The sequence below is a fragment of the Seriola aureovittata genome, chromosome 5 (genome assembly GCF_021018895.1).
Source record: "Seriola aureovittata isolate HTS-2021-v1 ecotype China chromosome 5, ASM2101889v1, whole genome shotgun sequence".
NCBI classification, from domain to species: domain Eukaryota; kingdom Metazoa; phylum Chordata; class Actinopteri; order Carangiformes; family Carangidae; genus Seriola; species Seriola aureovittata.
In genome coordinates, this window is record NC_079368.1 from 9,022,606 (window position 1) to 9,037,304 (window position 14,699).

General features: G+C 41.9%; 1 protein-coding gene and 1 long non-coding RNA gene across 5 annotated transcripts in view; one reads left to right on the plus strand and one right to left on the minus strand.

Moving 5' to 3' along the window:
* Positions 1–461: 461 nt before the first annotated feature.
* Positions 462–2,196, plus strand: LOC130169472 (uncharacterized). The gene is made up of 2 exons (XR_008827840.1): positions 462–665; positions 1,003–2,196. It is a non-coding gene; the product is annotated as an uncharacterized LOC130169472 (long non-coding RNA).
* Positions 2,025–14,699, minus strand: part of gapvd1 (GTPase activating protein and VPS9 domains 1) — a 29,460-nt gene continuing 16,785 nt past the window's right edge. For 3 of the 4 annotated variants that reach the window (XM_056376262.1, XM_056376260.1, XM_056376258.1), the window contains 15 exons: positions 13,777–13,911; positions 12,972–13,091; positions 12,552–12,629; positions 10,900–11,246; positions 10,645–10,732; positions 9,071–9,142; positions 8,841–8,969; positions 8,618–8,744; positions 8,373–8,485; positions 7,544–7,703; positions 7,198–7,385; positions 6,596–6,809; positions 5,707–5,779; positions 5,410–5,607; positions 2,025–5,082 (listed from right to left, as the gene is read on the minus strand). In XM_056376262.1, the coding sequence (XP_056232237.1) occupies positions 4,942–5,082; positions 5,410–5,607; positions 5,707–5,779; positions 6,596–6,809; positions 7,198–7,385; positions 7,544–7,703; positions 8,373–8,485; positions 8,618–8,744; positions 8,841–8,969; positions 9,071–9,142; positions 10,645–10,732; positions 10,900–11,246; positions 12,552–12,629; positions 12,972–13,091; positions 13,777–13,911 (2,183 nt within the window). In that variant the 3' untranslated portion in view covers positions 2,025–4,941. The remainder of the gene's footprint in view (positions 5,083–5,409; positions 5,608–5,706; positions 5,780–6,595; positions 6,810–7,197; positions 7,386–7,543; positions 7,704–8,372; positions 8,486–8,617; positions 8,745–8,840; positions 8,970–9,070; positions 9,143–10,644; positions 10,733–10,899; positions 11,247–12,551; positions 12,630–12,971; positions 13,092–13,776; positions 13,912–14,699) is intronic. The other variant, XM_056376261.1, reaches the window with a different exon arrangement.

The following is a 14,699-nucleotide window of genomic DNA, read 5'->3' on the forward strand; positions in this document are numbered from 1 at the left end:
ATATATATATATATATATATATATATATATAGCCTATATATATATATATAGCCTATATATATATATATAGCCTATATATATATATATATATATATATATATATATATATATATATATAGGCTATATATATATGCACGTGACGGGTGGGAAGAGGGCGCGCGCTTGTATGAGTTTCTCACAACATGGAAAATGCCACGAGGAACTTTGCACAACAATAGCCATTCTTATGAATTATTATTAAGTATTAAAAAGTATTGTCTTTTTTTCATCTTTAAGTGTGTTGTCATTCCTACTACTACTTCTGCTATTACTACTACTAATAATAATGATATTATTAATAATAATAATAATACATTTTTAATTTGTCTAATATCCATAATAAACAAAACAGATCCAGTTCCAGACAGCAGGTCCCACTGGTTTTAAAATGTCAAGCCGTCGTGCCCCGTGGTGTTCTTTGTCTGAGCCGCTCTCAGATCAGCTCTGCAGACCGTCGTCGGGAATGGTGCGTCTGCCATCTGCCGGACACCGAGGGTAAAACATGCACCAGTGCTGTGGACAGCGTGCAGTACACTGATATCAGACAGCAATGGGGATGTTTGTTGTGCTTCTTACAACTGCATTGTGACGGTCTGATGTGGTTACTACGAATACCTGCTTTAAGGGTAATGGATCTTTGGAATAAAGCTGGAATCTCTGTAAAATTGTAATGCTCATTTGGGGATTTCTGCATTTTGTGGTATCTAATAATACACCTTCTGTCATCTTATTGCACTTCATTTTATTTTCTACACCTAGATTATTGATCTTACTAAACTATACTTCCATCTATTGAATTTAGGGCCCTATACTTTCATACAAAAATGTACAACTGGTTATTGATTATTTTTCAGCAAGGCATTACTGATCATTTTATTGTGTCACTGTAAAAATCTACATGTTGTTATCATGGTTTTTCACATTTTCAACAAGTTTAACTTGTATTTCCACACAACCCTACAGGAAGCCAACCTAAGAGGAATTTGTGTGATTTCAAGAGATCATTGGCTGAATGTGAGGAGATGGAGGCTACAGTTAGGTCGGGGGAAGCTCTCCTCCACTGTTCCCCTACAGTCAGGAGGTACCAGACCAACAGTGTGAAGTCATGCATGAGCCCCGCTGGACTGATCATCTGTTATTGCACAGCCATCTGGGTGAGACCCCAGGCCTGTTTAGATCTTCAAGCAACAGGAATGACATCAATATAAAACTCAGAAGAGTCAAACAAAACCTGTCTTATTCGTTGCTTGATCCATCTGCCATCACCTGAAAAACAAACTCTTCTGCACTGATACCTTCTATAAACTTGAAGTTAACAGTAACACCTCATGAAAGTGAGCCTCATGTTCCCTCTATTTCACTGCTGAGGCAGGTATTAGCCAATAATAATACAGCATGTGGTGCAGTTTAATACAAAATAAAACCAAGTCTCCTTTTATCACACATCAGCTAAGTGCCACATAGTCAAAAGATCCGATCTCAAATCTGGCCTATCTAGCCATTGGCTTACGCAGCTAATTAACTTCACACACCAAAATTTGAATTTAAATTAACGATTGCAAGATATCATCAGGGGACACAAACCACCCCACGAAGAAGTTTATGATGAAAAAAAGATGAGTATTAGAGAAGGCAATCGGTGAAGTAAGGAGGGCTTTTAGATGAGGGGATATCTCCAATTACAATCCACCGTACACTTGTCAGCAGTAATGAAATGTTTGCTGAGAGGTTGCTATTTGTGGCTGCTAGATTGGATGATGCTGCTCCACTGCCCCCACTAACAATTATATTCCATGCATAAATTTCCCTAGCATCTCTTGTATTGTGAACTGTTGGCCAGATATACCTACAACTGTCCAAGAAGCCACAGAATAATGAAACATTATCGTGCGCGTACAGTAGACATGATATTCAACTCCTGCGGAGAAAATGCATAATGTATCTCAAGAGGCACAGAGCAAGAAGAATAAAAGGAAAAAAAAGGAAAAACTTCTGCTTCTTTTATTGTTTTTAAAGAATTACATAATGCATTAATCACAGTAAAGACAAACCGGCTTTCCCCGCATGTCATAATTGTGCAAGCTTACAATTAAATGTAAAATTAGATGTAAGATGTAAAACTTCTGTTTTTTTTTTTCCTCTGCTCAGCCTTTCAACTCAATTGTACAGGGAGCAGAGCAGTAAAGCTTCGAAGAACGGACCAACTCTTTAGTCTCTGTACTTGACACCAGTGCCCGGTGGTTTGCATACGATCAGGGATAAAAACGTACAGATGCTATTACAGCCATATGCGTTTGTCTGTAAATAACTTGCTGCTTTGATCAGTCCTCCACTGGGGTCATTCGTAGCTGCTGTGACCGGCTATCTGAGGAAACACTGAAACATAAGCCAGGTCCAAATAATTTCATCAGATTTGTGCAGTATGTATTTCCAATTAAAGTGACATCACATAAACCTAATTAGTATAGATGCAACCTGCAACTTGATTTTCCAGTGCATGGTTTTCTCATCAAATTGATTACACAGACCCTGCAAGGAAGTGCACTGCACATACGAATCTAGTGCACGTGCTACTGTAGGTGGATATAAAAATGCATTTGTGATGTTGCTCATAAACATGGATGTTCATCAGCTCGAGAGAGTAACAGTCAGGTGCTTAACTTCGCTACTCAAATATCATTTTAATCACAATATGTTTATGTTATGACTGCAAATGCCAAAAGTAAAGACATTTCAAAATGCACTGCTCCCTGTCAAATCTTTCCAGGAAAAGACGTCTGTTTTGTGCAAAATAAATCGAGTTCTGATATGCAAGTATCACGGACACAAAGAGAGGCTTTGCATCCTCTTGCAGGTTCAATTACTGGCCTGTGGCAGATACTAATCCTATTCTACTGTTTATCATGATTGAGAATGTACAGACCATTCAATGACTTCATGCAAGAGGAGGCAGAGGGTCAACCAATCACGCAGTCGTCTCACACACACTCACTAGACAAAAACCACACTCATGTACTACACCAACCACTTTAGCATAAACTGCAAGTCAGTAACAAGTCAATAGTGTTGATTATTTGCTCTTCTATCCTACTGTGTATTGTGCTGTCAGGTCATTTACCATGAAAAGAAATGGATTATCGAAAACTATAATACATGTGGCACTTCTGTGCGCAAAAATGAAGCAGAGGATTTCAAGAGAAAAGGAGTTTTAGTTATTTCTGGATAATTAAAGACATGCTTGTACTATTATCGGAAAGATACAATGACACTGGGATATCACAGCACGCCAAATTGGAAGAAAAAAAAGAAAGAAATATAAGTGCACATAAACACGAGTCCCTTTCTTGAACTTATGAGGAGGTAGAGCTAATATCCAATAGTTCACTAGTCAGCCCATGCGGAAACATGTGGCATCTCAGGTATAAGATTAGAAACTAAAATGTCTTTGTTCATTAAAGAAGGCTTGTGTTAATTAAGGGTGATGTGACGACAATAAGCATCACAGCAGGTCAATTTCCAACTTTTCCTCCCTTCCCCGTCACCGTTTTACTATTTTTTTTTTTTTGACCAGTGCAAAAATGATCCAGTACTCTGGTGTAAACCAATGCAGGACAGTTAACTGTATACAGACCAATATCAGGCTCATTGGTTTCAACTCTGAGGTAGGATCGAGAAAACCAGAGGGGACTGTTGTTCAAACTCAAGTGCATTAAAGGGACAGAGCCATGACAATCAGTGATGTGGTGATGCTCATGTTCCTGCGGCGAGGGCTGGACAAAGGTGTCTCAGTGGGACGTGGTTGGCCCATTGGAGTGTGTTTGTGTGTGTGTGGGCGGGGGTATTAATGTCTATGCTGGATAAAAAAAAAAGAAAAAAAAAAAAGAAAAACTCAAAAATAACTACCTGTACAGAGCGCCCCACACCAAAGGCACTATTTTCAATATATCCATAAATGCCACCACTTCTCTGTGCACGAACTGACCCTGTATCATCACCGTCCAGCATCCCCACTTTAGGGCTACTCATTGCTAAGGTGCCTTCCTAACTCAAGCTTTTCTTGCAAGTTTATTATAATAACACCACTTGCCTCAGACATCTCGAATGGGCATGATATGCATTTTCATTTTTTTTAAAATTAGATAAACAAAAGCATTAAATAGAATTACAGAAATAAATACATTTTATTTCATATAAATATGTGGGCCCTTATGTCCAAATTGTCACTGACACACGTGTTTTTGGGAATAAGATGAAGTAAACAATTCCTGAAATAAGCTGCCCTACTGTTTGATACACTAACCTTGATGAGTAGTATGGTTATTGTGAAGTGATTTCAGTGTTTATGAGTCACTAAATCCCATCAGTAACTATCATGCACTGTAAATCCCAACGTTACAATGCATTTAATGAACATTATACTGTAATTTAATTGGAAGCCCTTCCCTCTCACTCGGGGGAAAAAAAAAGATCAGTGATCACATCAAGCAAGTCTGGTCCCTTTATATAGGATTATCTTTTACGTTGATTTAATGTCATATTGGTAACTGTGTGTATATAAAATTCCTAATACAGACCCCAAAAGTGAAACATTACTGAAGAGACAAAGATAAAAGGAAAAATCCAAATCAGGTTCAAAGTTAACATCTTGCCAATTTTTCCCCAAGGCCGTTTTTTTTTTTTTTCTTTTTTTCACCACGGCTAAAACCTGGATTTGTCCACATACATACAGTAATATATATTTTGTAATCTTTCAACGTCTCTGGCTATGTACAAGCTATACAAATAAAGAGCAGGCTGTGGGCCAGGTTTTATAAGCTGTGCAGAGGGAGCAGTTGGTTGGGAAGTCTCCCAGTCTCCCGGCTCCTTCCCCCGCAGTCTGCCCATACAGGTGGCTGTTCTGCTTCACTTGCGATCGTCGATGGTCTTAATGAATTCCACCGCCGCGGTGAACTGCATCCACCAATAGCACTCCTCCCCACTCAGCCGGCTGGCGTAGAAATTATTGATGTACTGAACGGTGGACAGCAGGCAGGGCGGGTTTGCCTGGAGGGGAGGAGATGTGGGGATGGGCCCACATTAACCGCTGAAAGAACCTCACGCAACGCCGTACAGATTATAATCATAAATATGGAAATATGTAAAATATATCCACGCAGGTTAGCAGATAGCAGTCTTTATGGTGCACTGCAATTACAGTCGCTTTGTGAAAGCATTTCCTGATGACTATTTTCAATGGTTATTGACAAGAATTCAATAAGTGATCCATAATGAAGGTACAAATTCTTAGAAATTGAGGAGTTTGTTTAAGAAAATACAGCTGAGTAGCGAGTCTAATTTCAGTATGGAGGAATGAAGAAAGAACAGACTTACCCTTATGAGGACAAAGACAAGTACAGGGACAAAGTCATCTGCTCCAGGGACGGAGTCTTCATTGGCCAGACTGAGGAGGTTCATGATGGTGGAACACATGCGCAGTATACACTGGACTTTGTCTCGTGGCGTCTTGTACGCATTGATGGTCCTGATCTCAGACTGTGCAGAGGGCCAGGGAGCCTCCTTCAAGTAAACCTGCAACCAGAAAAGTTCAACTACACTTTTTGAAGTTCTCTGAACTTACAAGTCTCTTCTTGAATGTCTCTTCTCATGTGTGTAAGTGAAAGAACATACCTCTGGGATTTGAAGAGCTTTATGAGTGGCCGTCACAACTTTTGAGAGCCGCTGGATGTGTTCATGGAAAAGTCTGTGTGAGACAAAACAACTCAGTATATGACAACAGATAGAGCACACATTCTGTCCAATCCAGCAGTGCAGCTGTCCTGAAAACTTAATCTTAACCTTAATATTAAGCACTTTATTTTCAATGCATCTTCCAACCTTTTAAGCAGGTTACAGTAGAAATTAAGCTACCTGACTTGTTAGTTAATGTAGCTGAAATGAAGTTAAATTACATTTTTCCAGTCGTATAAAGAAGCAGATAAAGTGTCACACATCATAGCATCACAGCATATTCTGAATATATGACATGCTTTCAAATTACTTGCATACAAAGACAATTGTGGGGGCAAAACCTTTGTGAGGTGTGAAGGTGGGGAGTGTCCCATTCTGAAGCTATGTTAAAGTAAGGGCATTTTTACACCAGTACAAAAGCACTTCAATGAATTTGCATAAATACACACATACATGAGAAAATACTTACTTACTCTTTTCTTACTTACACACAAGTCAAAAGAAAAGTAATACATGAGTGAGAGCTCAAACCACCATCCACACAGAAAACACACTGGCTGCTTTATAACTCACATTTCACATTTATCCACCTCAGTACTTGTCCATTCTGCTGAGGTCCTCAACCAACACAGACAATTAAAAAGAACTTTTTTTCACCACTAATGTACCGTATCAAAGTCTATATACTGTTATGACTAACATTATTTCCGGTGTTAAATGCCAGAACAGAGCTCTGCTGTCTCCACATTCTTTCACAGTTTTAAAGCCTCATAACACTAAAGCTCTTTTTTTTTTTTTTTTTGGAGCTGTAGACATTCCAGCTACTCACTGGTCTCTGAGAATATCTCCATCCTGGTTGGGATAGAAGGCCAGCTTAAAGATGCGGTTCATAACGCTGCGCTCGATAGCCATCTGGGCATCCTGCAGCTGGTCCTCACTTGCATACTGCCAAATGGCATCACGGGCCATGGCACCGTACAAGTAGCGCAGAAAATCCTCCACTGCTGCCGTCTTGTCATCCGCCGCTGTGCACCCCTGGAAAGCTGGGGGGGGAATCAGCAGAAAATCACAGACTTAACACCAGAAAGGGATACATGCAGTAACCTTGTTTGTTGATTGCTTTTAAGTGAGGTAAGTTGAACTTGGAAGTGACATTGTGTATAACCACATCAAATACTTAAAAAAGGAGTTTAATGTTTAATATTATACAGGGGAATGCCTTGACATCATTAAATGTACAGTTGCCTCTCTTTTGGTTGTGGAGTAATAGCAGCAAAAACATTAAAAATCATGTATAATATCCAAAAAATGGCAGACAATAGGATAATAGAGAGGTAAAAATGTACTTTGGAGGGTAGCAGCAAAGGCCAGCTGAAGAACAAACAAGTCAAGTAGGGATTAGTTAAAAGAAATATGAAAATGTAGACATACCCTTGATAAAGTCAAGCATCTTGGATTCCATGTGCTCAAGAAGGAGCCTCACACAGACAGTGGTGAAGTAGCGGTTCGCCACCTCCTTGTCTCTCAGCACCCTCTGGAGGAGCCTCTCCAGATGGGCCTGAGAGGTCTGCAGGCCCTGACGACACCTGGTTAGATAAGCTATGTATGGTGCTCGCTTTCTAAAAGGAAATACACAAAAGTTGTATCTTATTATTTATCACTCTCTGCGGTTCCCTGAAACAAGGTTATACACTGGACAAAGAAAAGATATCAGAATGAAAGACCCATGGGGTGCATTAAGTGAGCTCCCCTCGTCTCTCCAGGCCTCCAGATTTACCTGTAATCCTCCGCAATGGCAGCCAGCAGCTTCCTGCAGGTGCGTGCGTCGAAGCGGCTGACACAGCGCGTGGTCTCCTGGATCTGGGCCATCTGGTTCTTATCCTGGAGGTTGATGGCCTCTGCGAGCTGGACCTTGAGGAAGCAGACGATCTCATTGTCTGAGAGAGAGAGAGGGGACGATAGGGAGACAGCATTAGACAACACTGCTCGCAGCTCACAAAGGAACGCCTGGTTGCTGTAATCTGATCAGGCTGCCGCCTCCACATGACAATGTGACTGATGGGCACAAAGATGGAGTCTTATGGTTTTACTGTTAACCATTTCACAGGAGGTCGCTTGACTCTGCCTGCTATTGTCGTGCCTTCAGGATGTGAAGGTGGTACCTTGCAGAACTGCTATGAGCAAAGCTAAACAGGTCAGTAATAGTTTTGTGCAGTGTCAGAACACTGGCATCTTTATGATCAAATGTTTGGCCAATATTAATCTATGTGGTTACACAAGTATTTTTAATATTTATCATGGTTTAATAATGTGATATTTAACTGACACCATATGGGGATTCTATTTTAACAGCCCCCACTCTTTCAACCTTGCCCTAAACCTTGGAAAGTGAGTCAGACGGTGATGGTGGTACAGATTTGGTGTCTTGCTTAAGGACACTTTCAGCTAGTTGGATGTTTGCCAACATTAAAGGCTTGTACCCTGCTCCCTGTGGAGCTTTGTGACAAAGATACCTAAACTCTAATAGATAAGACCAATTTTTTACAATAGCTCTAAATGAATACATCAAGTACTATAATTCTGCATAAAAGCTCAAGAACTCCTACCTTCAGGATCCATGTGGTCAGGCAGCCCATTTCGTGTGGTTGCAGGGGCCATGATGGGCAGAGCCACTGAGTCTGCAGAACACAATGCCAACCTCAACTTCTTCTTTGCATCACTGGTAGACACAAACAAAAAAATAAATCGAATTAACAGTAATGGCTAAGCAATATCTGCTTAGAAAACGAGAGCATCTTGAGTGATTGTTGAGTGAGTTTTGTGGTTTCCTGCAAGGTTGTGAACGCCCGACCTGAAAGAGAACTTGGAGTCATGCTGCTGTGCCGTCTGGCTGGCTGAGTCTGGGAGGTCATCTGTGGAAATGTTCTGCAGAGTATCTTCTCTTGGAGAGTCATGCACGCTGTCTTCAACACAGAGATCTGTGAAAATATCCAAAAATACAAAATTAAAATCTTTAACCGTAATGCAAGTGTGTGTAATATTCATGTGCATGTGTTGTTTTTTTTTTTACTGACCTCCTGTACCATCATAGGAAGCTCCAGCTGCAGCTCCATCACTCGGGCTGGGCCTCTTGATGTTCCTATACTTGTCCAGGATGTCTTCAGCTGCCTGCGCTTGACTGCTGTGTCTGGGCAATGGGTCTTCTGACAAACCCACCAACAAACAGGTTGCATTAAAATGAAACCCAAAACGGTGGATTTGTTTCAGCTCGTCAGGAGTGAAATTAAACCAAACCGGGACTAACCTTGTGGGATACGCTCCTGGGAAATGTCATCTTTCTCCTGTTTGTCCCTTTTCCTAAATGCTGCGATTGGAGCTGTGGAGGAGAGACATGTGATGATTGACTTGGGGCAGTGACACCACTTCCACTATCACTGGATGACAGGCTGATCATGAGTCAGCTGTTGACAGCCACTTTAAATCTTTGGTATTTTTTCATGGGTTTTATTGAGACTAAAAATCTCAATGTGGGATGTATGGTATCATACAGGAGGCAAAAAAGTCTAGTCGCAGAACTTTACTGAGAAAAAAGCAAAAAAATATTGAAATGGTGAATTAAACCAGAATATCACAAAGGTCCACTGTAACTCATTATAAAAAGTCCAGTCAATACAGATGTAAATAATCCTACTGATGCTCATCCTGTTAACACGAGGGTGAAAACAGGACAAACAAGACAGACACAGAGTCTACAATTTGATGACACACACAGGGAACATTGGGTGGAGTATCTACACTGATATTCTGTATTATCCATACAGTAAAATGGTAACGTACTGTAGCAAAAAAAGAAAAAAAAAAGGAAAGGGTGATTAAAACGGATGCATGGATGAGGAGTGTGGGCGCGTGAACTCAGGCTACACCATGTCACATCACAGCTCTAAAGCTCTAAGGCGACATCTACAAAGCAGCATGGGCACGCAGCCGCTGGCTCCGGCAGGAAAGCTAGCTCAATGATGACAGCATGGAAGCGTTACCTGGGACATCACTCTCAGCCGTCCAATACAGCACTGTGAGGAACACAACAGACAGGGTTGGCCTTTCACACACAGGCTGCCGCTCTGCGGGACAACTGACTGTGCGTCACCATGCAGAGCAACAGAACAAACACAATGGACTCTACAGAGGTTTGGCGGGAGATTGGTGGTCTAAGCTTCACGGTTCTCTACTTTACCGTGTGCACACCGTCCTCCATTTTATGAATATCAATTTAATGTTTACTTAAGAAAACATCATTATCTCAAAGAGTAATAAGCAGTCATTCCGTGTGGGCACAGCTCATTATTTCCCAGACAGATGTATGAGAGATGGTTGTAGAGGGGAACTGCAACAAGAGATGTGTCATCTATCAGTGCTGATGACAGAGAGGTCTATCTAATGACCATTAGCCGCTGGCTGACAGCACTGCTGGGAGGGCTACAGCCAAACAATCTACACAGCTAAAGCTCCTCTGATGACTGATTAGCTTTGAAAAGTCTATATAAATCTGCAGCCAGTGAGACGTGAGAGAAAAAGGACTGGACACGTCTCTGGAGTAACTTCAAACAACAAGAAACATCATTTTCCAACTGGAACATCAGCAATGGAGTGGACAACATGGATCATCATTCTCTTTCTCATATTATAAATTGGTTTTCGCTCTGCTCTTTAAAGTGTGATATTTCCTGTCAGTTGTGATTAAGAGAACTTTTTTTCCCCAACAACAAAACATAAAATGAGCGCTGCAATCAAACTGATCACTTTTAAATGTACAAAACTTCATTTTTCAGTTTAGAAGAGACAACATGTTCAAAATGACCAAATGGCCTGTTTGCTTACCTTTGGGAATGGCTGAAACAAAACGTTTCTTCCACCATGGTCTGTTGCGATCAGACTTCTCGTCATCACTGTCTTTCCTGTCCTCAGCCTTTGAATGGAAATAAACATATCACAACTGGGCATGCTGGTACTTTATCAAATAAAACAAGTGAAACCAACTAAGAGACAAACAATTTTTAAGCTGCTTTTAAGTTTAATTTCTCAATATCACAACTGCCTATGGCGTTAACCCAGAGCACTACTGCAGCTGGTTACCTCTCCTTTCAGAGAGTCCTTGCTGGGGGATGAGGAGGGTCCTAAGGCGAAGGCCCCAGCAGGGTCGCGCTCTTCAACTGCTACCCGCCGGTTAAGGCCAGGGTCACTTGTGGGCCTGCGGCCTGGGCACACGATGTCAGAGCTGCGGCTGCGGACCAGCCTGTCAGGGAAGGAGTGGCGCTGCTTGGTGTGCTCCAGCTCAGCCTGGGCCAGGCAGTGAGGTGTGAAGAGAGAGTGGCGCATCTCTTGCCCCAGGGCACTGGCTTCTGGGATAGGAGGGTCGGGTGGAGGGTGAGGGGGCCGGGCATAGTGCACTTTGGGCCTCACTATTGTACCAGTGGAGGAGCCTGAGGTTATAAAAGACATATATAAATATATATATAAAAACAAAATTAAATGAATGAATTTTGACAATATTTAAATACCGCTGTACACTTTGTATTAATACTTTTCATAACAGTCTCTTTAACATTCTATGGCTCATTAAACAGCCCACTGCAAAGACTTTCTGAAGATTGAGTGAATTTTTTCTAAGTAATTACTTGTATTAAACTGCATTTAAAACTGTTTATATATTACTGAAATTCTACCAGTAGATTTATTCCGAGGTGTTACGAGGTGCACAGGTGTTGGTCTGTACCGTAACACCTCACGTAATATAACTAGAATTACCACCTCAGGGCTGTGTGCCTCTGACAACGAAAAAGCTGCAAACTCAAAAAACCCATCTTCAACCTGGCAGCACAGAAGATCTATACAATTACCACAGTTTCATAATGAGCCCCCGAGATTACCATCACCAACTCAGTATCTGACCAAAAGTGAAATGTACTTTTTTGCAAAGGATTATGTCACAGTTGACCTTTGACCATTTGGCTATAAAATGTCATCACTTCATCATTTTATCCTTTGACCACCAAAATCTTATTAGTTCATCCTTGAAACCAAGTGAACATTTGTGCCATATTTGAAGCAATTCCCTCAAGGCATTCCTGAGATATCGCATTCATGAGAATGGGATGGACTGACAGACTCATGGACAGACGGACAGACAACCTGAAAACACAGTGTCTCCGGCCATGGCTGTGTCCGGCCACTGCTGTCGCCGGCGCTGAGGCATAATAAAACCAGCGGAAAAAAACACCTCGAAAGTGGGGGAGAGTGCTAAAGAGAGATGTTAGTGGGAGATGAGCCCTAGGTGTAGGTAGGCCACCTGTTCCAAGGGTAGACTCTCTCTCCTGAAAAGCTTCCAATGGCAGACTCGTGCCATGAGCACAGTGGGACAAGGGGACAGTGCCAAAGAGCCTGGGGTGAGGTCTCTCAACCTGTCATCCCTTCACCTTGCCACAGACACACAGTCACCACCATTCCTCTCGCAAACATTTTCCACCTGCACTACAAACAAAACGCACAGAAGCAGGAACAAAGACTGCTAAGAATAATCTGGGATACTAAATGAGCCAAATGAAGTGACATTTCACTTGCACTTTCAAGCTTAGGTAAGTAAGGCTCGTTTGCGGGGTACAGACACTCTTTTGGTTAATTTCGCAAAGCTCAAGCTGTTCTGTGTATCCATGACATTAGGGTGGGAATTTAATGATATTCATTTCTAGCTCTGATTGGCTGTAGAGCATTCTGGGAGTGCCAATTACCTTCACCAGAGGAGAGGGGATCGAACATGGCCAGTAAGGAATCGGCCTGGGAGGGTGGAGATGTCAGATGGTGTGCTCCTGTAAAAACACAAGAGGATATGAGACAATTAACAGCGTTTACTAAATCAGCTGCTAATATGCAAAAGCACATTGCTGTTAGTTTAAAAAATGGCTTATAACGCAAAGTGAAAAAGATAATAGCCTTGTCTCCAAACATGATTCCCCAGCCAGGCTAACAAAGAACAGTTAACTTGCCAGTATAACTTTAACAACTACAAGTGTAGTGAGTGAAACAGTGATTTAGCTTGGTGGCAGCTGTAGAAGTGACAGGGACTAATAGCTCTGGCCGACGCTGTTTTGAGCAGATAGACACTGGACTGATGGCTTAGCTAGCCTAGCGGGGATGTGACACTCTCCTACCGTGGCCTGACTCCTCCCCATCTGGACTGGTCACAGAGTCCTTCCCTCCAAAGTCTGAGCTGCACTCTGACCGCAGGTCCTCGATCTTGTTGGGGATGTCTTCTGAGGTTGCACTGATACCTGCAGGACAGAAAAACAAACAACCTCAAAATGAGTTTTGTTGACATTCAGGACAAAAGCAACTCAGTATCACTTTTACAGTGAGATGTTTCTGCAGTCAGGATAGAAAATGTGCATGTTCAATGTTTCTCAAACAAAAGAGGATATTTTTTTCTTTAGACTCTGCTGTATAGTAGCTCTCAGATGGGAACCCAGTGGGAACTCTAAATTGGTAGCGTAAGCTCCCATGGGTTAGGGGAAAGACACAGAAAAGAGTGATCATCAGACACAGACTATCCATCGGCTGGATCCCAAGGGACATTTTCCTGTGAGCTGAGCCAGGAACGTCACCGCTGGCTTCTTAATCTAGGATACTGCTTCATGCATGTCAACATGGCATGTCCACCTGAGCCCATGGAAAAGACAACCAGCATTAACCTCTGTGTCATACAGAAAAATTCCCACTGACCCCAGTACACTGGTTAACAACCCTCCCAGCGACATGACCGCTCTGTACAGAAACAAGGAGTTGTAGTCCATTTATTTAACCTGAATTTAACAATGGAGGTAAGTTAATGAGTTTTCAACTTATAAAAGACAAAAGGACTACAGAGTAAAAAACAAAAGTGCAACTGATTGTTTTAGAGCGAAAACATAGACAGAGCAGTATTGAGGGAGGGGAGAGATGGGATAGTTAGATTTATACCTGAGACAACACTGAGGCCTGGTGTGCTTGGTCTCGAGCTGACCTCTCTGACCTCTGTGTCATCTGAGGTGCTGCCGACCCCTGAGCAGCTCTCCAGCTCCTGCAGACGTTCCTCCTGCTTCAGGTCTGGGGCCTCTGCAAACAAACCCAAAAAGGAAAAAATTTGATCTTTAGAAAAACAGACATCCGAGACACCATGTGCACTTTCCTCACTTGAAGTGTAGATAAAGTACCATTTAAAAAGAAGCTCATAATCCACCATACTCGTGGCAGTTTGCTACAGATGATGACCATTCTTACTCCAGCCCCTCCTCTGTTACGATTATTGGGAAACCAAGTGCACACATATGCATGAAATCAAACAAAGCATACATTACCATGTCTTAAAACTGCCAAACCAAACCATAAAGCTAGTGCGGCCAATTCTTTGGCTACCCAATGGAGCTGTTGGGTCGAACCCAGAGGCTCCATACTAACAGCAGTACTCATTTGCATGCTCGTTAGTAATAATGTGTTGGTGAAGTGCTCTTCAGAGTGTAGTTTTCTGCTGCCTAGCCATGAAACAAGCGCTGTACTCGAAGCAAGCCTCCGATCACGCTATTACTGAGCAGAACAGGGGCAGCAAACGGAACAAAAAGCAATCAAGACACTCATGCATGTCATTTCTGCACTGCACATATTGAAATGGTGTACTACTTCAATTAACATAAGGCCCAGGCTTTTCAAAGAAACACTTAACGCTGTTAATAAAGCACTCTACCGATTTTCACAAAACACTGGTTTTCAAAAGGGGGACTTCAGCACGTAATCTCTCATTAATAAAAGGTTTGGACTGAATGCTCAGTTTACAAGAACAGACAAAGTATACTCTGCTTTTTTTTATACTGTAACACTGTAATTGCATTTGCAGTGACACAATTAGA